The 24,127-nt window shown below is 54.2% G+C and overlaps 1 protein-coding gene across 5 annotated transcripts in view; it reads left to right on the top strand.

The window, feature by feature from the left end:
- The window catches only part of CCDC33 (coiled-coil domain containing 33), an 86,593-nt gene that overhangs the window by 38,368 nt on the left and 24,098 nt on the right, over positions 1–24,127 (top strand). For all 5 annotated transcript variants that reach the window (XM_047738896.1, XM_047738895.1, XM_047738898.1 and 2 more), the window contains exon 11: positions 9,593–9,787. In XM_047738896.1, the coding sequence (XP_047594852.1) occupies positions 9,593–9,787 (195 nt within the window). The remainder of the gene's footprint in view (positions 1–9,592; positions 9,788–24,127) is intronic.

Below are 24,127 nucleotides of genomic sequence, written 5' to 3'. Positions count from 1 at the left end.
TCCCCTTCCCCCAGCCCCCCTTCCCCTGGAGGCGGGTAAAAAAAAAATTTTTTTTTCGGTAATGGATTTCCGAGAAGAAAGGAAAAGAAAGGGATCAAGATTGGGTGTGTACCAGGAAAAATAGTACTAGAGGAAATTCAGATTCTGCAGCCAAGCATTCAACACACAGTTCCATGCACGCACGCTGTCTCACACCAGTGCGTGCGAATACCCCCACGCAGATGGTCCCATATGCACAGACATGCACACGCACACACACACACACACCTTTGCATGGGCACACACACTCAATCCACAGACACATGCTCACACACACACACACGTGCAAACTGACACACAGAAGTTTTCACACCTGCACTGGCATACACAGAAACTCCATCTCTTTGTGGCTAAACTGTTCCTTGGTGACACTATTTGTGAATTGGCTGAGAACTGACTCACTTTGATTCCAGGATCTTGAACTCCAGTTTGGGGGCTAATGGGGTGGGCTCAGCATAGGTTCTTGCGACCAGGGCACCCAGCCGTTCATTCATTCCTTTATGCCACATATATGTGATGAGGACTCGATTTTGGCCTTGTGGATTGCAATGAGGAGAGGGAGGGGCCAGCAGCCATGGAGTCCATCTGCCTTGAATTCACCCTCATCAGGCTTGGACAGGGCTCCCGGCTCGCATCTGAGCCCTTTTGGCACCCTCCTTTCTACGGGGTAGTGGGAGAGTGTTGAGGGTGGAAGAACAGGAGGATGCCTGGCAGCCGAGTGCAGAGGGCCCTTCCCCAGCTCTAGCACTCCCCACCACCCTCACTGTCACAGCTCCGCTGTCCCTCTGTGCCAGCGCAAACATTGGGCACCTGCTATGAAGCAGATACTGTCCCAGTTTTAGGGATCTTACACGTCCTCATAAAGCTTATGTTCTTAGAGGGCAGGGGCCTTGGCCCAGGCAGTGAGCAAGTCAGTTCATGAGCAGATAGCAGCTCCTGTAAGAGGCCTGACAAAACCCAGTGACAGCAAACACCTGGCAGGGTCTGAATTCCTTTCCTCTTATGGTTCCACCTAAGACGTCATCTGCAAGTTCACAGTGGAAGGTACCTGGCCTTCGTGTCTGCATTCCAGCCTGGGGGACCAGTGCCATCGCTTCCTCCATTTTAAAATCAAACATGGCTCGAAGCTGGGTGGGCCAGTGCCAGAAACCTGGGATCTTAGAGCCCCGTGGACACTCTGGCTACCAGGGGGGTGGGGAGGGCTTGGATAACGGGTCTCTCGGGGGGCCCCCGTCCATGTAACTGACAATCCCTTAAGAGCAATTCCTTGCCCGTGGTCCGATGTGCTACTAAAAGATGATGCTTCAGGAGAAATAAATACGCATGCTCTATTTGGGTACCTCCCTCCTGAGGACACATTCTCTTTCTCCTGAGCCTCCGCAGGACAGACAGATTATCCTAGTTCATTGAGGTTTGGGTGAACATCATCTCCCTACACCCTCTGCTTCCACATCACCCATTCCCAGAGCTCTGAGAACAAGAACATTGTGGAATTTCCAAATAGGCCGAGACCACAGAGGTGTCTCTCAACTGCCTACCCGGGACAGGATTGTCCTTAACAACATCCACCACAGGTGGTCTTACTTGCTCTGCCCTGACAGGACGCTCACTACCACCAGATGCCACCTGTCCCGTGGCTCCATGGCCACAACAGATAGAAGTGCCCACCTCACTCTGAGCCCACTGTCTCTGTGCCCCCAGCATCCTGGCTCCACCATCTGGGGCTGCAGAGCGACCCTGGCAAGCCTCCTGTGCTGATTGTGGGGACACTGGCACGTGGCAGCCATGCAACATATTGGCAGGCCTACTAGCCAGCAAAGCCTGCAGTTTCTGTGAATGGCGGGATGGAGTGGTCTCCTGGTTTGGGATACAGTGCTTGAAGCTAGTTCTGCTGGTGATGGGTTAAGTTTTATCCCTCTGATGGGACTTCTCGACAAGCACGTGCTGCTCAGAGTGATCTGCTTTAAGCTAGAGCTGTGTGAGGTGAGCACGTGAATAACTACACATGGATTCACAAAAACTAAAAAAATGGATACCTGCCCATAGGCGGCCAACTTCCCTTTATTGTGCATACAGAGGGCATTAGCCTTGGGGGGGGGGGTCTGTTCAGTTCTAAAAATCCATAAGCCTATGGCCGCTCCACATATACATGTACGAATAACCCTATCTCTCCTCCATTCTCCCTCTGATGTTGGCTTCTGCTCTTTGAAGAGTGTGATCTGGTCCCCCAGGAGTCTGTGCTTCTCCAGGCTAAGCAGTCTGCCTCTTTTAATGAACTTGTGTCAAGATCCTGCGGCATCCTGGGTGTCCTCCAGCTTGCAGGCAACCTCTTTGAAGTGAGGCTCACACTGAGCAGGTTTCCCAGGCTGACCCTTGTGGACTGAAGCCCCTCCTTCACATGATAGGTGCTCACAGCTCCAGTCCCTGCCTCCTCGCATGGAAATGTGCCTCTCGCAAGGTGGGACGAGTCTATGCAGTCATCTGGGTGTGTGGCGACAGCGTGCCTTCTCGGGCTGGGATTTGGAATCCAGAGTCTTACCCAGGCCGAGCACCAGGGCACCAGGCAGAGATGGGGGGCTGCCTCCTCCTCAGCCCACAACCCTGAGTGATGCTGGCAGGACTTGAAACCTGTGGGTCTCCTTGGATTTTGGCACAGGGTGGGTCCCTTTGAGGAGAGAAGGAGGTGGCACCCACTGTCACCCACTGAGGGAAGGAGCAGCTCCCACAGTCCTGTCTGAACCTCCCCCTTCCCTGTTCTCGAAGGAAGAGGCAGGGTGGGTCTGCAATGCTGTGCCAAGGCCTGCCCCAGTGTTTTTATTCAAATCAGTTACAAAGCTCTCTGGAGACCAGACCAAAGTGGGGACAAGTGGCTGTTTAACAAAGGGGGGAGGGGAAGGCAGGCAATAGGCAGAATCATGCTGGCTTTTGATGAATTTTTATAAATTTCTTTGAAAGCTACATATGAAGGTCCTGGGCTGGTCCTCAGAGAAGCCCCAGTACAAACCTGTGTCCATTTCCTCACCAAGCACAGCTGCCCGGAAGGCCCAGCGTTCAGGACAGCACCAGAGCCTCCTTGGCTGGTCCTGTCCTCCGGAGGGTTCTGTCCCCACCCCCAAGACTCCAGCTCTGAGAATGACCACAAGGACAATGATGGATCCAGGGGAAAAAGACCCTTTCCCCTCCCACAACCTCACAACACCCTGCCTGTCTTCCCTTCCACCCCACACTCCCTACACGAACAGTGTGCATCCTCAGGTCTGGGCTTGAATCCTGGATCTTCCACTGATCTTAGCCACCCTGAGTCCCACCTTCGTCATCCACAGAAAGGAGCTGTGATCCTTACCAGCCAGGAATGTAGTGAAAATGGAATGAAGGAGACTGTGTGAGTGCCCAGCCCAGTGTAGTTGCTGACAAACGTGCTGAACTCGTCAGACATGAGGACAGGGCTCCTGGGGGAGGGGAACAATGGAGACTTGCTAATCCATCACTCAGCACCCGCCCCTCGTGACAGCCGCTCCACCAGACTCACATCCATAAGGACATCAGGAGGCCTTGTCAAGAGCTGAAGACAAACATCACCAGCCCCACATTCGGTCTCACAGCAATTTTTCAGGGAATGAAGAAACAGAGAAGAGACAATCATCTCTCTGGAGGCCAGATTTGCTGAAGTGTCCCCAGTGTACCCTGCCTTGAGCTGTGGAGAAGTGAAGACCTGCTTCCTGCCCTGTGAGTGGGCAGGGCTGGACCAAGAGCCATACCACATCACAGGCTCATTCCAGATGCCTCACCCACCGCAGGCCTCTGCTGCCTTGAGAATGTGAGCCTGTGACTCCCAGCCAGAGATGGAATGTTTTGAGTCAGGATACACAGATGGCTAAGGAAGCTGGAAGTCTTGGCCCACCCGTGGCCTGCTCTGCTCTTCTGTGAGCCCAATGCATGATTGGGGGATTGAAGAAGCACGAGGGGAGAAAAGAGGGCAAAACTTCTAGACAAAATTATTCAGAGAGTGGGGGCTGCTCTTGGGTTTTTCCCATCTCAAAGTTACACTACCATAGCCTAGACCTCTCTTTGGCCAAACCAGATGCATCCCAGCTCCACCCAAGGTCATTCAGGCATGAAGTCATTAGCCTTTCTTTGGATCCCTAACCTGTGCCAAACAGTAAAGCACCCTGACAGATCATCACCACCCATCTTGCTAAGTTCTGGCAGAAGTGCATTGAGCATACAAAGATCAGGGGAAGAGTCACAGAGAAGAATAGTTTAAACTCTGCCTCAAAGAATGGCTTAAAAATTGGCAAAGCAAGAGTGATTCAGGCAGAAGGAATCACAGGTGCAAAGGCATGGAGGCATGACGGTATCTGAAGCATGTGGGACATATGGAGGCTGTTGTGGGCAATGAGACTGGAGACTTAGCCTACACCATGGAGGGCCTGTATGCCAGGATGCAGGGCTTAGACTTTACTGGTGTTTCACAGTGATTTGAAGCTAAGGAAAGTCTTTGGGCAGCAGTAAGATGTGATCTGATCTGTATGTTGGAAAGCTTTCTCAAGAGGTAAATGGGGGGACCCAATGGGAGAGATGAAATGCAGAAAGCCCAGATTCCAAACTAACAATAGTGAGCCCACAGACTGTCCAGTGAGCTGTAGGCAGGGCTCTATTTAATACTCAAGTCCTTGCCAGAATTGTTAAATATCCTTATTACTGGCAGCCTCCCCTGACCCTGCAACTTGCTTTTAGATTAACCCTCTGAAAACCACTTTCTGGAGAATGAATTATGGCCCCAATGAGGATTAACACTCAGACCCTTCTTTGCTGGCAGAGACTCAGAGCTTCAAACCCCAGTGCAGCTGCAAGACGGTGAAGGATGCCATAATGAGGCTTGTGATATGCATGGGATGCAGCAAGCCCTCTTGGAGGGCCCCGTTTTCCGAGCCTCGCCTTCAGCTGAAGAGATAAGAACCTACAACTGGGGCCACAGGAAATGACAAAGCAGTAACTGATCAGGGAGCTGCTGCACAGGGCTCATTATGGTGCTTGCCAGCGGGAGAGACACCCTTATCAGGGAGAAAATTGCATCAGGCCTCCTGAATTACTAGCGATTGGAAGCAGATTTCTTGGGACGCACTTTGTTAGATACCTAATGAGGGGGATACAGGCGGGCAGAGCCCAAGGCCGGCGGGGCGGGGGACAAATGTCTTTGTTAAACAGAATTTGTCAGTTTCCGCTTCAGGTTCCCTGGGGAGGGTTCAGGGCCGGCTAATTGAATTAAGAGCATGTGGGCTCCAGCGAGAAGGCTCCGGGCGGGGCGAGAGGCAGGGAGGCCGGAAGGCGGGCGCTTTCAGCACCAAGGACAGCAGCTGCATCCTGGCTCGTCTGTAATTGCCAGGGCAGGCTGGAACTGTTGCATTTTGCATGATCAGGGATCTAGGGGATGGAGTGGGTAGAAGGGAGGCAGAAGATGTTAGGGGAGGAGGAGGAAACAGGTGACCCAAGAAGCCTCGAGCCTGTGATGCTATTGGCCTGGTCTGTCTCAACAGACCCTCCTCTGCTGGCAACAGCCAGGGCTGAGAAGCTCGAGGAAGGGGAGTCTTCTCTCCACCATGACACTCACGTGGTATGGGGCAGCTGCAGCAGCACAAGGAGTGGAGGGCTGCGCAGCGAGTCTGAGCCAGTACATGGCTGTGCATTGCTTTGAGCTTTCAAAGTAGGTCTCCAATTACAGCCCTAATAAAGCAGGACATGCTGTAGCCATGGAACCAGAATGAGGGGCCACTTATCAGTCCCAAGCTGCCTCTATTTGGCGAGGCCTGCCAAATAGAAAAGCAAACAACTAGGCATGTGGGGTGGGCTAGCAGCCTCCAACCCCACCTGAAAGAAGAGGAGAGCTAGGTAAGCCTGGGCTTAAATAGGGAGGAGTTAGTCCCCAAGGCCCTACCCTCTCCTCATCCTCATTTTAGCATTATCCCCCTCTGCCATCCTCCACCCTGACTGCCCACCATTTCGAGCAGCCTGGTGCCTTCCTGTAGCCCCAGACAAGCTCCTTTCCCATGAGAAGCAAGGACAGGAGGGGCAATTGCCTCCCCACAACGTGAGCAGACTGAAGCTGAGCAGTCTGAGTAGGCAGTGTTAAGGAGAAATGAGGCACTGTGTAGGGTATTGGTAACCTCCTGGTGCCACTTAGCTCATATGACAAGAGCCACTGCCTCTGAACACTGTTCTTCCCTTTGGGGCTTCTACCATTTGGGAATCTAAAGATTATTCTATAAAAGTTACCCACTTGCTTGCCCCAACTCCCAGACCAAGATGGATCCTGGCAAAGTTGATTAGAGCAGGAGATTAGAATCGTGGGCAGGAGTCCTGCAAGGATGGGTGTGGGAGGTGGAGGGTACTAGCGTGAAGCAGCTGTGGGATAAAATACAGGCCAGGGCCAGCCGTGGAGAGGGCAGAGCAGAGTAGATCCTCTCAGTCTGGCAGGAGCCGCAGGAAGAGCACCTATGGATCAGAAGGGGCAGAAAAGTTGACATCCATGAACACCCTATCTTTCCTTCCCTCCTCCTGAGAACATCCTCCCCCACAACCTGCCTACCAGAGACTGACAAGGTGAAGTCTCTTGTCTGGACTGAAGGGTCAGTGTCATTTTAATCTTATCTTTGTGATGAAAAATTAATTATAATAAATTTCAGAATCCACATAAAAGTACCTGGTGAGTGGATGTGAGGGTGAGCTGGCTGCAACATCTGTCACCCCAGTGATCACTAGGATTGGTTCAGCTGACCTGGCTGGCTAGGCAGGTGTCCCCTTCCTCCCTCACCACTCCACATATATCCCTCCCGAAGCTGTGCTCTCTAGATGGAGGAAGACTGTTCTTCTAGCAAGGGTGTATAGTAGCTGCCCTGCCCAGCTAGAACTTCCCAATAAGCTCTCAGGGCTCAGTCATAGAGGAACATAGGCTAGCCAAGCTTCCAAGAGTCCAGACACCTCTAAATGAGGCACCACACGTGACAGTCTGTCTGTCTTTTGGAAAAAAAAATTATTTTAAGTACCTGATAAGTGCCCAGCTCTGATTAAGTGTCCAGTATATGTCAGCTCTGGGTCACTGGGTTTACCCAGCTGGTGCTTGGTCCATACAGGGTAGATGTGAGGGAGACAGGCAATGGGGGAAGGGACTCTCTTTGCAGTGTGTCCCCGCTTTCAGAGCTGATGGGGCACCTCTGGAGATCTCTCCCTTGATTTCATTACTTCCACTTCCTCCCCTAACTGGATTAGATGGCAGTCTATGAAAACCAGGGCAGTGAGATTGGCTTTCTGCCTGGAAATGAGGAGAGATGTCATTACAGGTCCTGAATCAGCATCTCACCCCAGTCCCAGGGGCCAGCTGGTCAATGGGGAGATCATCTTTGCCCTGGCTAGCTGTTCTTTCCTTCATTCTGTCCTGTATCCATCTATCCACACATCTGAAAGTGCAGAGACAACAAAACAACCCCAAAGCACCTGATTCAGATGGTATACAGAGGCACTGGGGTGTTCAGTGGGGAGACTCACAATGACTCTCGTTCTCCCTAAACCATAGCCACTGGGAGAGGCAGGTGAGAGAGATAACCAGGCCTAAAGCCCAGGGACAAAACAGGCCCAGGAGTTTTGGTTATGAAGTACAATAAGTGCCCAGATCAGCCTCAAGGTCACCCAAAGCTTCACTCTTCTCATTCCAAAAATCTTCATATATTGCTTTCTCTTTGGAATTATCTGTCCTTGCACCCATCTGACAGGGTGGGTGGGAGATGAGGCCCAGACTGGACTGGATTCTTCTGTCCTTGCATGACTATTACTCACTCTACTGACACAAGCCTGAAAAAACTTAATGTTAATGAATTTCTGCATGCCAAATTTTATTTTTTTATTTACTTCTTTTATTAGAGAGAGAAAGAGAGCAGGGGGATGAGGGAAAGAGGGAAAGGGAGAGAATCTCAAGCAGACTCCCCACCTAGCCTGGAGCCCAACGTGGGGCTCAATCTCACAACCCTGAGATCATGACCTGAGCCAAAACCAAGAGTCCGACGCTTAACTGACTGAGCCACCTAGGTACCCCTAGGAACTTCTGCAGACAAAATTTTACCATGAAAAGGGAATAAAGGAATCATCATGGGAAGGAGCCAAATGGTAAAGTGAAGGGTCCTTATCTTGATTCATCCGGTTCGTATGTGTGGGTTTTTATAGAAAGAGTGTCACTTTAAGGGAGGCCCACCCGTGCTTGTTCTTCCTCTGTTTGTTCAGGGTCAGACATTCAGGCACCTCTAACCCCGAGCATATCCTGTGCTGGTTGGCACTGTGCCCATTGTTCTATTTACTTCTAGCACAGATGGTGGCATGTTTATCTGCTATGTGGCCAAGACAGAATTCCAACAACTGATGTAGGGGAGAAGCGGGTCATCCTGGAGGTCCCTACAGCCTTTGAACAACATACACGTGTTAGGGCTAACCATGGGTTTCCAAGAGAGTTTTAAACTAATCTCTCCTCTGAGGGAGCATCACACATGTCCCCAAGCCCAGGAAACATAAAGTTTGAGCAGAAAAAAGAAATGGCAAATGAGCTTAGGATTAGAGAACAGTGTGAGAACAGAGAGAGTCAGCTGCTGGGCTAGAAGATCCCAGAAAAGCTTTGAGCAAGTGTGGGTGGGGGAAATCGAGATTTCCTGGAGATGCCGGTATCTGAGTGAGGTTGAGCTCTGGATCGGCAGAGATGAGAGCTGCAGTCATGCTAAGGGGAGAATGGAAGAGGAAAAAGAACCTGGAAGGACAGGGAGGAGGCCTAGCAGAGCAGAGAGAGAGGAGACTGTTTAACAGGTGATAGGTGGGAGGGTAAAGGCAGATGTGAAATGGAAAAGAAATCTTCCCAGCAAAGTGTGTCAGAGGAGAATGGCAATGTTCGAGGATGATGTTCCTGCACCAAATGTGAGAGTCCTGGATGGCACGGTTGGGTTATTCCTGCGACAAATAGTTACCGAGCACATACAATGACAGACACTGGGGATAAACAAAGTCTCTGCTGACATGTCACTTACATTCTAGTGTGGGGGTGAGAGAGAAGCACACAGTAAACAAGCAAAAATCAGTTTTTTCAAGTTTAACTTTCTGGTAGAGTTAAGTACTATGAACAGTAAAAAGGGATAATGTGAATAGAACATATATTAGAGGAGAGGTGACTTTAGAGAGGGTGGGCCTCTCTCCTGAAGGCCAGGGCACCTCTGGGAAGAATATGTCTGGGCAGAAATCTGAATGATGAGAAGAGGACAGCCATGGAAAGACCCATGAGTCTATCTGGGCAGAGAACACAACAGAGGGAAAGGCCCTGAGGCAGGAGAGTTTCGCTCTTAGGAGAAATGCCAAGGACAGTGTGGTAAGGCCCCAGGGAGCAAGGGGGCAGGTGGAAGACAGGGGCCAGGCATGCTGGGCCTCCTGAGCTATGAAGAGGAGAGGCTTGGGAGTTGGGGGGACATCTAGAAAGGACATTTGTGGTAGAAAGACACAGAAATTTCTTCGTACCTTCTCTTCCCAGAAGCCGGAAGACTTCTTGACTCCAAACAGCAGCCAGGTTCTGCCCATCCTGGACCCCAAGATATTAGATGAGAAGCTGGGTACCATCCGTGAGTCCTGGTCCAAGGCCACAGTGAGCTCTAGTATGGACTCCAGCCCATCTACCTCTCAGGAGATGGAGATAGAGCCTCAGGTGCCCAAGATGTCCCATGAAATGGTGAGTGTCTCCACCCAGTGCTGGGAGGGCCAGAGCGGCGATAGAGGTCACAGGGAATGGCTTTGATTGTCACCTGGTTCACTCCTCTAGTGGCAAGGAGACCTCCCTTCAGGAACCCTCAGTATGTGACTTACCCCCAAGCTAACCTGGTGGAAGGTGTGGATTCTTCATTTTACAGAGTTTCTTCACCTTTTGAATGGAACTCACACACAATTTCCTTCCAAGGAAACCCTTGGAACACTTGTAAGACAGGGGTCCATTGACTTAAGCAAGGATCAGCCCAGAACTTTCTCAGGAGCATGTCCTCCAGGTAAGGGGATGCCCCTCTGAGTCATTAGTTTTAACTTCTCAAAGAGGAGATTGGGGCTCAAAGAAAAGAGGACACCATCTTTGGTCACAGGGTCTGCGTCCTTCATGAAATTTGCAGTTGATCAGATGCTGGGAAAGGGTTGGTGAAGTTGGCCAAGGTGGTGGCTTACTTTGGTGAGGGGTCAGTGCTGAATCCTGGCCCCTTAATGCAGAGAGGTACAGAGCAGGCCACCAAAAGACAGTCCAGTCGAAGTCCCCACTTGGGCTACCACGGGTGGATTCATGTATGTCTTCCTCCCTTCCTCCGCAGCGGATCCCATGGGGAACGCTGATCAGAAAGATCCTGAGGAAAGGCCCCAACCAAGGCCACCGTCCCCTGGGGAAGCCCTGGGACTCCCCCTCTCAGGACCTGCCCCTCTCCACCAACAGCCTCCCTATCTTCCCCTGGCACTTCTGCACCTTTCTGGAACACATCCCATCTGATGATTAGGAAGGGTTGCTGTCTGCAGGGCATGCCCAGATGCGCCCACAGGGACTGCCTCTGCCCACCCTGGCACAGGAGCCAGAACACCCATGGGCCACCTTCTGACACTCCCTTCTCTCACCTCTGCCCCTTGGGAAAGCAGTGCTCAGGGCTCACCTGCCAGCTTGGCTCTCAACCGGGTTGAAAATAAATATGGAGACCTTGTCTTTAGAGACTTTGGTAGCATGAATAGTGCCTGCGGTCAGTCTCTGTCTTCTCTTCAGGATTCAAATATAAGAGATGACACTGGCCTGCTCAGGGGAGCCAAGAGCAGGAACTGTTCTTGAGCAAGAGGCCAAGTAACCATTGTGAGTCACGGAGGGGAGGATAAGAAAAAAGTCACTGCAAGGGCACTAAGACAAGATTCTGGAAGGTTGTGAGCGTGTACAAGGAAGCTTAGGACTCCCCTATACCCACAGGCCATCAGGGAGGTTGTGAGTTGGGCACATGTGTGCAGGGAAGCGTGCCCCTTCTGGAAATCTCCCAGCACTCCCGTCGGTGGGCTGGTCCCTCTGCCCTCCCCCTTGCTGGGCACCTGGCAAGATGGTGGTAAATACTGGGCCATGTGATGGAACCCCTGGCTGGATAGCAAGGCCATCAGAAAGAACCTTAGAGGGCGTCTAGTCCAATCTCCTAATTTGATGAAGGGTGGCAATGAGGAGGCCTCGAGGCAGGGTGACCCTGCCTAAGGCCTCCTGATGCCACTGTCCCATGTTGCCTTGCTCATAACCAGATGAAAACAGGTAGCTGCAGAGGCCTATATGCCCATCCCTGCCCTGTTCAGTCAGCCTGATACCACTGGGTCCCTCAGACACCCATGCCGTATTCAGTACACAGGGCCTGCCCTTCTCCCTTGTCCATCACAGCCTGTGTCAGACCCAGCCTGTCCCCTCCTGGTGCCTGACTCTTGGTTCCACTCTGTTTTCCCTCCCAACCCTGCCTTCAGTCCTCCAACCCATCATTTGTCCCTTCCTCCCTCCCTCCCTCCCTCCCTCCCTCCCTCTCTCTCTCTCTCTCTCTCTCTCACTCTGTGTGTGTGTCTGTCTGTCTCTCTCTCTCTTTCTCCCTTGGCTCAGATTTACCATCTGGCTTTTCCCACTTCTGATCCTGTGCCCTAGTTTGGTCCTGGAGACCCAGCCCCCAGCTCCAGCTCCTACCCACTCGCCAGAGCCTGCAAGGAGCAGGGCAGGACCCAGACACCCACATGGCCAGCAATCCCCGTCCCAAGCAAGAGAACGTGGGTGGGTATCAACAACGGGCAGCTCTGTGAAATCACAGGTAGCTGTGTAGCGATGGTCACTGTTCCATAGCAACCACACAAAATTACATAGCAATCGACAAGCTCACGCAAACAGGAGACAAAGTGACAAGCACTAGAATGCTGCCAGGGAGCAGCAGACTGTAGTTACAGAACAATAGAGGAGTCCAGCCGCACACACTCTCCCCCAGCACTGGACGATAGGACACGCAAACACGGACCATGGGCGTGAGCACACGTATAGTGTGCAAGCCACAGACAGAGTCACAGAACAAGAGAAGAGACTCGAGCAGCCCTGGAACACATCTGGGTGGCAGTGGCTCCAGGCACCATCACAGTGGGTGACTCCTGGGAGGCTGGGGGGAAGTGGCAGTGGACCCCCGGTTGAGTGGCGAGCCAGCGATGACCTGCCTCCCTTCTCTCTCCACCTGTGTGTTCAGGCTGTTAGCCTCTCAGCAGCTCCGGATTCCTGGAGTGTGTCTGTCTAGGAGCATGGTCCCTAGAGCCCAAGAAACAATTTTGCTTCTGAATCCCTCCAGAGCCTACTCTGGCTTAAGAGGAAATGGAACAATTTCTGGAGGAAGGAGCACCTTGGGAAGGGAGAAGGGAGTAGAGGGGACGCGGGGTCTGTGCCCTATCTGCCTGGAGGCCGCAGAGGCTCCCCGCTGCCCCAAGGGCCTGCCAGTCTCAGCCCCATAGCCTCAACGAGCCCCAGCTGGCTCCCTTCCCCTAGTGTACCCTTGGGTCTGCCTTCACACCCAGCAAACCCACGCCTTTCCGATGCCACTTTGTCCAAAGCTCCTGTCCTGAGTGTGTTCCCTGAGACCGGGGTCCCACGCTGCACCAGGGTCAGGTGCAGGGCTTGGCAGGGCTTAGCAGGGCTGGAGGAAGCCTCCACTTCCCTTCTGAACAGGCCAGGAAGGCATTTTTGGAAGACGTGGGCTTTTGAGTGTGAAGAGTGCAACATTAAGAGTCCTCTTGAACTTGGTAACTCCCGAACATTAAACAACTTGTAAGCATTGCCCTTCATCCCCAGACCCCACCCCCTCCCCAAGCCCGCCTCATGCTGAGCCAGGCAACTTCAAGAGTGGGGAAGATGAGGGGCTGGTTCCATTCACAGAGAACTTATAAACCACCTGCCCTGGGCCACGATTCTGCTCCCCCCACACAACCCCGCCTCCTCCCTGGCAGCACCCAGCGAGCTTAGCAATTCCTCCAGCCTGCAGAAAACCAGAACCCCACCCCCACCCCGGTCAGGTGCCCAGTGCTGTGTCCAGCTGTGCAGGGGGTGGGGGGGGGGAGGAAGAGGCCAAGGCCCTGAGCCCTGGAGGTTCTCAGTTGGCAGGAGCAAGCCACACTCCAGGAAGCAACAGAGCGACACAGAGCGGCACGCAGGAAATATTTGGCAAGGGATAAATGGCAAAAGGGCATGGCCCAGACCATTTATCTTCTTAAGTGTCATGCTCATGCTGTGCTGCTGGGAACACCTAGTGAGCCCTCAGTAGAGAGAGAGGAGCAAGGAAGGCTTCCTGGAGGAGGCAGAAGTACTATTCAAGACTTGTGCGTTCAGTGTTGTTTGTAGTGCAGAAATTCTAGAACGGGATCTTCAGCCTCTTCTCTCTGGCTCCCTCCCTCCATTCACCACTCCTTGTTTTCCCTCTCTCTCTCTCTCTTTCTGTGTCTCTCTCTCCCCACCCCCCATGTCTGCCTCTCCCTGCTTCTGCCTTTCTTTGGTTGTCTCAATTTCTTTCTGAGTCTCTGGCTTTCTCTTTCTCTCTGACTCCGTTTCCCTCCCTCCCTCCTTCCCTCTCTCCCTCCCATGCTCAGAGGAGATTTGTGGCAGACCAGAGGCCTTCATACCAGCAGATGAATAATTGACAAGGGTTGTTTAAAGATTCAGTGGAGTTTTTCCAACCTCCCCACACTGGAATAACTCATTTCTTTCATTCTCTCTTTGAAAGCCTTTCCCCCCCCATCCATCTCTCCCCTTCCTTGTCCCCACACGCCCACCCCCCCTCCAAGCACAGCTTTCCTCTCTCTCCCTTTCTTAAGTCTGCTGGACCCCAGAATGATCCCTTGATCCTCATACCTTTAACTCCACCTTCCCCTCGCACCACCCCTTTTAACCTCTCCTAAGGGTGGTGGGTTGAATTCAGCTCCTCCGGACGCCATTTCCCCCAAGAAAGAGGGCCGCATTTCATGGGTGAGGAGAAGGAAGGAAGGCCGGGGAAACTGACCCCTCTCAGATCGCACAGCAGCAAGGTGGGGTTGGGACCACCAGAGGGCAGGCCTCCCAGCCCAGGGACCCCCACCCCGCCCCCCAGGCAGGTGGAGAGGGACTGGCTCTGTTTCACCTTCCCAGGATGGTTCAAAGCACCATGTCCCTGAGCTTCATAACACAGGAGAGCTGCTTACCCTGCTCTAACTGCCCCATAGGGCCAGATGGAACTGAGGAGGGGCCTTCATAAAGGGGCAGGGGACGGGGGGTGTCACAGAGATTCCTGGGAGCATGGTCCTGCTTCCCTGCCTGGAGTGGCCCAAGGGTGCCCAGCCATCCCTGTTTGCCCACGACCGAGGGGTCCCCAAGCCGTAGGACTTACAGTGGTAAACCTGAGACGAACCAGGAGGAGGGTGTCCCTGCATGTCCCTCCCCTCTCCAGCCCTGCTCCCTTGGTGGTTGCCACACCCTCTTCCCATCCAGCCCTGCTCCACACTGTCCCCTGCTCTCACAGAGCTCTCACCACCTCCCTGTAGTGACCGTGAACTCCCTTCCCCTCTCTGGGCCCCAGTTCCTTCCTCTGTCAGCCGAGGAAGTTGGAGCAGATATCCTGGAGTCCCGCGGGCTCCTGTGCTGTGACCAGAGCCTTGGTCCTGCCCTCAGGCTCCTGCCCAGGATGAGGTCCACGGGCTGGTGAAGCTGAGCAGCTCAGGGCAGGCCCCGCTCCCCAGGCACCACCTGGTGGCAGGTGACAGGTCCTGCTTGCGATCATATAGGTGACTTGCAGGAATGGCCATCTGGGGTGATGGGGTCCCAAAGTCCAGGACCCTGGGGTTAGCCCCCAAGAGCCACAGGGACACTGACTCCAACCAGGGAGACAGATCCCCACCAGGGGGCCCTGATACTTGGGACCACAAGGGGCAGAGAAAACAGGAAAATCAGAGTGAGACAGGGAGAGAGAATGTACAACCATCTGGAACTTACCTCAAGAGCCTCCAACCAGAAGCACCTGACTCGGTGTCCCGTCCCGGCCTCCCCACACAAACCACCAGACACATTCCTGAAACATGGCTGTCACCTTACTCCTCTCGCTACAGCCCCTCACCGTCTATAGTCCCCAGCTCCACTGCCCAGTGCCCGCAGCCCCCCGTTTGCCAGGTCTGCCTTTTGTCTTCTGTCGCATCACCTCTGCAAGCCCCCCTGTCCTTCCATCTGGCCAGAGGCCCAAGAAGGGACATATGCTCATCACATAAGCACCTTACCACACTCACCCACACCAGCCCTCCCCAGCTTATCCCCTGAACTTCTGCAGCCTACCAGCTCTGAGCCCAGGAGCTGGAACTAGGGGGAGGGGCGATCCAAACACAGATCTTGGAGTATGTCCCTGTCACAGCTAGCTGCCGGACTCAGCTGAGCCCCTCAACAGCTCCTGACTCTGTCCTTCTCCTCTTCCACTAGTTCTTACACATACCGAGAGAGAGAAAGAGGGCAAGCTCACAAGTGTTTGAGGAAAGGAGGGAGGGGAGAAAAGTAGGAAAGAAACCATGAGGAGACCCTCATCAGGTGCTCTGCTCTCCAAACCCCCCACGACCCTTCCTCCCCTTCTCTCTTGAAGCCCTAGCAGACTTCGGTCTCCACCACTCAAGATCTGTGTGACCTTGGAAAAATCATGCTACCTCTCTGGGCCTGTCTCCTCATTGTTAAGTGGAGGGAATGCTCTCCGCTGTGCCCCTCCTAAGGCCACAAGGAGGATTAACAAGAGCAGATGGCCCTGTGCTGGAAACCTAAGGGCTGTCCACTGTGTGAGAGGTTTAGGACTGGTCACAGAGCTCATGGGCCCTTCGAGATGGAGGGGGAAGCAGGGGTGGGGGGAAGCGCAAGTCCTACAGACCTCCACCCTCTGACCCTTTCTCCATATGGGCCGTTCCCAGACCCCTGGCCCACTCCTCTCCCCTCCTTGCCCCCGCCCTCCGAGTCTCTGGTGGGCCATTCTCCTCCCCCATCCATCACCTGGGACTAAAGAGATTAATAAACAAGACTCATAACTCAGCGGCTGGGATGCACCAGATATTTACGGCTCCGTTTCAATTTGCAGAGAGATTAAGTGTTTGTCGATTTATTGTCTCTTGGTGTGTGTGAGCGCTGAGCAGGGCCCCCCACAGGCCAGCCGCCCTCCCCCACACCACATACTCACACACTTGAGGGCGTATCACCCCCCGCCTGGTCCCTGGAGCAGGCAGGGAGCCCGGTGCTGCCCAGCTCTGGAAAGCCACTGGCTCTGGAAAGCCACTGGAGTGGACTTGTCTTCCTGATCAACTTGACCATAGAGGCAAGTGACCTTGGCCCCAGGAGCGGGCCTCCCGGCCCATAGAACAGGGTTATTAGACAAGATGGGGGGTACCATCCTTAGACAATTCAGAGGGTCCTTCCTGGCCTTCCTCCATACTCATTTCTCCCCATGGGACAAGGGTCCGTGGGGCTGGGTAAGTGTGCCCTGGAGCTCAAGGCCCACAATTCTAGATCACTTTCTGGGTATCCCAACACCCCAGGATTCCCTGCTCAGATGGACCTGAGCCTGCTCTTGAGAACCATGCAGGCCACCCCAGAGTGGAGTACTTTCAGGGAGAAGCCTGGCTAGGCACAGGGAGTGGGAGGGAGGGTGGCGCAGGCGGTGGGAGAGAGGGTGACACATGCTGAGAGCCTCTTCTCTTATGCCCCTGTCGCAGGCCCCACAGATGTTAGGGATCGGATCTGGAAGGGGAGGCACATGTCCGTCTGAAGAGAAAGACTCCCAGCCCAGCTGGGGAGGAGTCTGCAGGGGCCAAGGGACTGAGACTTCGGAGACTGGTGGGAGGGCTGCCCCAAGTGGGAGAGTGCTTGAGGAGCCAAGAAGGGGGCACAGAGAACAAAATGTCAAGTGCTTGCTTCCTCACCCCCACAGACCTCGAGCTGCCTCTCTCCTCCCATGTTGACTTTGTAGTCTGGCAGAGGCATTCATTAATTCATTCGTTCAGCCAGCTTTTGCGCATGTGCCATGTGCCACACCCTGTTACCTCGCCCTGCAGAGCCCTTTCAGCTGTGCAGGTGATAGGGAGTCGAGTCCTGTCTCCACCACTCAAGAACCGTGTGACCTTGGGTAAATCACTCCACCTCTCTGGGCCTGTCTCTTCCACTGAGTGGAGGGAATACTCTCCCTGTACCCGAATGTTGAGGCTTTGGAGAGGATTAACAAGAGAGTGGATGGCAGTGCTGAGGAAACTGAGGGTGCCTCTCCCCTTTGCAGAAGACATATTAATAGTCGCAGTGTTCATGGGCCCTTCAAGCTGGGGAAAGGGCAGGGAAGTGGGGAGCAGCATACCTCCCCCAGGCCTCCCCCTCTGACCCTTCTCCAGAGGCACATCACCAAGCTCAGTGACAGTGACAGTGACAAAAAGGTAACTCCCTACAAAAGTCCCTGTCCTGAGGAAGCCCCAGTTCAGGAGGAAAGACACATTGGGGATCCGTGCAGGAGGGTGACCAGAACTGGGGTGCAGTCTTCTCAAGGGATTGTGGGGGCACAGGGGGAAGCATCCCTAACCCTAACCCCTATCCCACCCTGCCCCAGATTTCAGTCATCAGTGGTTGTTGCCATGAAAGCCGTGACAGATCTTGGATTTGTTGGTAGAAAAGAAGTATAGGTTAGTGAACTTGTTCCTGTAAGAGGAATCTGTTGAGTTGAGATTACCTGTGTCTGTGTGTGTGTGTGTGTGTGTCCTCGTCTGCCTCCATACCTCTCTCCCAGGTGGGACAATGTTGGCCTGGGGTCTCACCAAGAGACATTGTGGGGGGCCCTCAAGCTACTCCCTTCCTTCCAGGCTAGTCCTCAAGATAGGACCTCAGTTTCTTTTTCTGTAAAATGGGGAAAATGTATTCCAGCAGTGAGAGATGAGGAAGTCTTAGGGTGTGGAGGTGAGAACTTGAAGGAATAGATGGGACAGAGGGTTGGCCAAATCTGGGTCTGCCCCCAAGCACCTTAAGATCGGGCAGAGGAGGGATGTAGGTGAGGGGCCCACTGGAGCAGAGCCCCACCCCCACCCCCGAGAGGAGCAAGAAAATTAACAGCCAAGGGCACATGGGCTGAGAGGGGCACCTAGAGACCTGGGTCCGGTTCTGACTCTGCCTCTGACCTGAGCAGTTGGCCCACCTGCACCCCTCCCCTCTCTGGGCCCCAGCCTTCCCTCTCTGCAATGAGGGGCCTGGTCTTGATGATTTCCTTTTTTGTCTGGCAAACAAAGCAGACGTAGGTAGGATGACCTCTGGCTCTGCTCTGTAGGGAGTCAGCTGGCACTGAATCTATCACTGCTCTATCACTGCCCCTCTCAGCTCCCAGTTAAGCACTAGGTGGGTGGGGCAGAGACACAGCTCTCTCAGTAAATAAAGCCCAGATCATGAGGCCATAAATTGCTGAGGGCTTAAAGCATCTACTAGTGAGGGTGAGAGGGACTACAGAACCGGGGTGACACCTGGGAAGTGGGGCCCATTCCTTCTGCAGACTGCCGGCTTAGCCCCCCTTTTGATAATACCAATTATATCCACCCATCCTTGGTGAGCCCTTACTTTGCTCCCAGAACTTTCATCATCATCTCATTTCCTCCTTGCACCAACCTGATGAAGGACAGTAATCATCCCACTTTATGGTTAGAGAAAGTGTGGGAAACTCCGTAGCCCTTCCAGGACCCTAGGGCAAGACTGAGGGAGAACACTCATTGGTCCAGCACAGGTCTGGGGTCTAAGGGACCCTGTTCCTGCTCCCGCAGCTGCCTTGGCTGGGCTTTGTGACTCAGAAGTCAACAGCCTGCTGAGCTCAACTCAGCATTCCCAGTCCATCTGTCTGTGTGGGAGGGCTGCCTCAGTTTGCTGGTAAAGCACCAAAACAGAACTCTGGGGCTGCAGGTCTCCTCCCCAGGCCCACCCCAAACCTTTGAGAGTATAGGCAGAGAGGTCCTAAGCACCATATGTCTGAACTCCACATAACTGAAAAGTCATCAATTAAGCCATAGCTAACAAACTATTAATTACGTTCTATTCTTCCTTCCTTATTAACCACCTCCAAGAATTCCCCAGTTCCTCATTGGATCCTGGCAACATGGGGGAGAGCAGCTCCCAGCCCCTGCCCCTAGACCCCATATCCTAGGAGACGTCCCCTTTACCTCTAACTGGGCTGTTTCCATCCCATATCCTAAGGGCCCAGTGGCCATGTGAGACCTTTCACGCAGCCCTCAGGAAGACAGGCCCTGGGATAGGAGGGAACTCCAGAGTCCCAGGTCGCAGGGCTGTGGTCTGGAAGGGTGCTTGGGCTCTGGCTGGGTGCAGCTCCTTGGCCCTACCAAGTCCTCAGCCCGTGGGGAAGGTGGCAGCCTGGGGAGAGCTGGCAAGAGCAGGACCCTCTAACACTCCGGGCCCAAGACAGGGGCCCTGCTTGTCCAAGGCTAAGGGCAGAATAGCCCCTCCCCCAGAGCAGTGACTCTATTAGGCTCCTGAGCTCCGATTAAATGCTTTTCAGTACAATCCAATTTCCTCCTGACGTGAACTAGAAAAGCCCAGTCTGTGCACACGTGTGCGCAGGCGCGCGCGCACACACACACACACACACACACAATACATTTGGTGTTAAATATCCAATCAGCTCCAAAGATAATAGAGAAGGGCCAGTTCACTCCCAGTTTAATCAGATAAAATGCCCATTCATCGGCTCCTGCCAGCCGCAGCGGAGGTCCCCTCCTCCAGCCCACCCGGACTGAGTGGAGGGGGCCCTCGGGAGGGGCTGCAGGAGAGGGGCCCGGGCCAGAGTGGAGGGGGAACCGTGGGGAGGAGAACTGGGCTGAGTAGGTGGGCTGTGCCTTTAAATCTTCAAGGAGGGGGGACCACAGTGCCCACTGGGGACTAATTATCCTTCAGCCTTTAGCCAGCTCTTACTCAAACAGACAAAAGGGGGGCTCTGGCAGCCCCAATGGCGTTAAGCCTTTGCAGCAGGTTTTATACTCTCAGATATGCAAATCCACCACAGCAGGGTGGACCCTAGGGATGGCTGAATAGTGGTCTGGGGATCCGGGAGGGCCAGCAAGGGCAATGGTCTGGTGGCTGGACCCCCACTCCCAGAGGATGGTTTTGGGAGACTAGAGGCATCTCACTCTCCCTCCTCTGGCTGCGTGGGGACCCCTGCTTCACAGTGGGGGAGAGCCTTATGGAGGCCAAGAAGAAGGTCCTTCCCGTTCCTTGGGTGGGGGGCTCCCTCAGCAAGCTGGCTCAGAGACCAGGAGCTGACAGCTCAGATGGGGCCATCCTGCACTCTTGGCCCCCTCCAGTCTAGGACATAGCCAGCAGGTAACCTATCCAGAGCATAAATCTAGGTGTTGCCCTTCCCCAAAACCTGTCTGTGGCTCTCTCACCTGCAGCATGAGTCCCTCAGCCTGGTGGCCCCCGTGACCTCTGAAGCCTGTACCCCCACCCAGAACATTCTGTGAGTTACTGTGAGAGTATCCGCTTGCAGTTTCAAACCTTGGCTCCTCTCTCCTGCCTGCCTCATGTCCCCTCCCGCACCCCCACTCTAGGTTCCTGGCACACATAGATGCTCAGTACACGTGTCCAAGAAATGCATAAAGTGCCCCTTCCCAGGTAACCACATAACCCAGGGAGAGATCAGGTCTGGATCAGAGATGGGAAGTTTGCTTTCCACTCAGCTCCCAGCCAGCAAGGAGCTCAGTTTTTCCACCTGGGAAATGGGATGGTGTAGGCTGGCTGCCAAAATCCCGGTGGCGCCTAGAGAGGGCTCTCTGAGTGGTGAAGGGCCTTCGGCGTCTTATCATTTGCAGCAAGGTGAAGAGGATAGTGTAGGGGAGAGAGCAGTTAACAGAGGCCAGATTCCATCTCTCTCAGTCCCTCCAAGACCCTCCTATCAGACAACCTCCCTTGGGGAGTCCATTCCCACTCTGTATGGGTCTCTGTCCTACCTCTCCAAGTCCTCTGCCCAGTTGAGAATTTCACTGCCATCTCGGCAAGAGGTGCCTGGGGCCTTGGCCTTGAAAGTGGGAGGGGAGCTTAAAAACTCTAGGAGCAGGTCCTGAGGCAGGAGTAAGGATGGGCTTTAGTGTGGAAGGTCTGGCTAATCAGGATTAGATCCTGAGGCTGAAGCCTGGGCCTGAAGTGGGCAGGGGCACAGGCATCCCAGGAGACTGAGTTGGTGGTGGGGGGAACCCCCAGGCAATGGGAAAGCCCCCTCCCCTCACAGCTGCCTGTGTTGTGAATGTCTGGGCCCAGGAGGAATCATGGGAGAGAATGAGTCATGAGGAGGAAAGTAGCCAGGAGAGGCCAAGTGACCAGCCAGGTGAGAAGAATTTGTGAGGGATCAACAGCCATGAGGCTCCGTCTCCAAAGGCAAAGGGTACACAGGAGTTTCCAGAAGCACTGCACAAGAGTCTGAAAGCAAAGACATGCTGCAAAGCCTGGCAGAAATGGAGTATAGTTTCTAGCAACTCAGGACCAGGGAGAATGTGCTTGCCTAGGCTGGAGGCAGGAGGGACAAACCAGCCAGAAAAGGTCCCCAGCCAGTGAGGATGAGGGGTGAGGAGAGGACATAACAGCCCCTAAGAACGAATCTAGATGGGATTGGAGAGGCAGAGACAAAGTAGGTGTTCCCCCAGGGACAGGGACCTACACATGTTCAAACCCCACGCACCTTCAAGGAATGCCCAGCCATGCCCTCCTTCCCTCCAGAATACCCCTGGGAGTCTGCTCCATCTAGCTCACCAGACAGAACATTTGGAGCAGGAGACCCTCTCTTTCCACTGACTGTCCCAGTGCTGGCTTTCCAGGGACTAAGGTGACCGCTGAGAAAGAGGGAGCTCCAACTCCCCAGTCCCCCACTCCACTCAAGATTGTCTCAGCCTCCTTGGATCCCTCCCCAGGGATCCCCTTGTATCCCCAGATGTCCCCAGGGCCTGGGGCTCCTTCCCCCCACAGATACCTGATAGGTGGCCCCCAGAACCTCTCCCCTTCCCTGCCAGAAACCCAGCTCTGGGGCTTGAGGAGGAGACAAAGAATGAGAAGCAGGGGGCATGCCCACCTCCACAAAAAACGATGAAAGGGGTGGGGGTTGAAAATAGATTAGAATTCACACCTGGAGAACACAAGAACCTAAAGAAACAGCCCTCTGTCCTGCATTCCTAATCCCCTCCAGCTGAAGACCGCCAAGAGCACACCTATAATCAAACAGAGTTGGGTTTATTGCTTCTCTGTGGCCAAGGGGTGGGGGTGTAGGAGACAGCAGGCAGGGTGTGCTGGGAAGGACAGAAGGGAGTCAGCTCGAGTCAGGTGGTTTGGGGGAAGGTTCGAGGACACAGGGTTTGGCTCTGGTTGGATGCTCTCAGGAGGGAAGCTAATTCTCATCCAGAAGGCAGGAGAGACAGAACGGGACTAAAACAGTCCTTGGTGAAGAAGCAGTAGGCACTCAGTTTGGCCAGGGATGGCTGCTGTCTGGTCATTTCTGTGGTTTGAACAATGTTCACGTTTTATCTGTGTTCAGACAGTACCACAGGGTGGCCTTGTTGTGGTCTTGCTCCCTTCTGGTCAGAAATTGGCTTTCTGTGAGTTACGCCTGGATGTTCTCCGTCCGCTGAGCGACCGACTCTTGATCTCCGCTCCAGTCTTAATCTCAGGGTCGTGAGTTCAGGCCCCACATTGGGCTCCATGCTGGGTATAGGACATACTTAAATTTTAAAAAATGAAGAAGAAGAAGAAGAAAGGCGCTTTATCTGATGCGGTGAAGTGATGTCCAGGCCAGCCCCTGGCCCCTGGGGCTGCTTTGCTCTCCCTCGGGAGCTGCTGGCAGGGTGAGTGGGGAGAGAGGGAACAGGCGTCAGGCACTGCGCTTGACCCTAGACAGACTCTGCCCTCCTAACCTTCACCCCAGCCCTCTCCCCACTGTACAGCTGATGAAACTGAGGCTCAGAGGGGCAAAGCGCTCTCCAGCAACAGCCTTAACGGGGAAAACCGGAAGGTAACTCCACGCTCCCTGGGTCGCAAGTCTTCACCCCTGTGCCCTTGGCCTGGAGGCTGAGCTCCACTGGCTCCGCAGGACACAGGACTCAAACTTGTGCCTCCCCAGCAGCGCATCCCAGCGGGGCATCTCTTGCTGCCCAGGCCCAGCCCAGCTGTCACAGGCCGGCCACGGTGTCAGCAGCCACCCGGCTGGTCCCCTGCTCCTAGAGGTGTGAGGGGTAATGAGGCCCCGTAATTAAGGTTCTTGGCGACGCGGCCTGGAGATTTATAGACAGGCTTTGTCAATAAGCGTGCTCTGGCTGCGGAGCCAGGGACACATCGATAAGTGCTCGTTACGGCTTCTCCCCCTCCCTGCCCCCCCCAACCCTCTCCCGGGCCTGTCAGGCCGCCTGTTCGCAGCGCCTATGTACACAGGCTTCGCTCAATTAATTTGCACTTGATGGCACCATCTGTTCTTTTCCTGTGTCCTTATCAGGCATGTGTGGGTCCTGCATCCTTCTCAGCTATGCTCCAGAGCAGGGACGAGGCACCCACCCTCAGACTGGGGCTCCTCAGGGTGGGGCACTGTCTCCCCGCTCAGGTTAGGACTCCCGAAGTTGCGGCCAAGACTTCCTCTTCCTTCATCTTCCTTCCACACCCCTTCCTCCTCATCCTGGGGAGCTATGCTCAGGCTGAGACCCTGGGAGAATCCCTGCAAACCTGACCCCACTGGGGAGGACCTTGACCTCCAGAGAAAACCCCCAGGCCCCAGCCAAGCCGTCTCCTGGCAGGCTGGCTGCCCTTGGGGCCTGAGAGCCAAGGGCTCTGGTTCTGGTCCCGGCTTTGGCTCCTACAGCTTGAGGTTGGGAAGGTGCCTATTTCAAGAACAGTGACATCACTGAGTCACAGAGTTGGAGGGGGCTCTTGAGTAGGGTGGGTCTGGAGGTCTAGACTTGGGCAGTCCCCAGAGCAGGGTCGGCATGGCCTGGTGGCCCCAGGATGCCAGGCAGATGGCCC

Source organism: Lutra lutra, chromosome 7, assembly GCF_902655055.1.
Source record: "Lutra lutra chromosome 7, mLutLut1.2, whole genome shotgun sequence".
Lineage (NCBI taxonomy): Eukaryota > Metazoa > Chordata > Mammalia > Carnivora > Mustelidae > Lutra > Lutra lutra.
The sequence above is the reverse complement of the archived record's forward strand: the minus strand, read 5'-3'. Positions and strand labels throughout refer to the sequence as shown.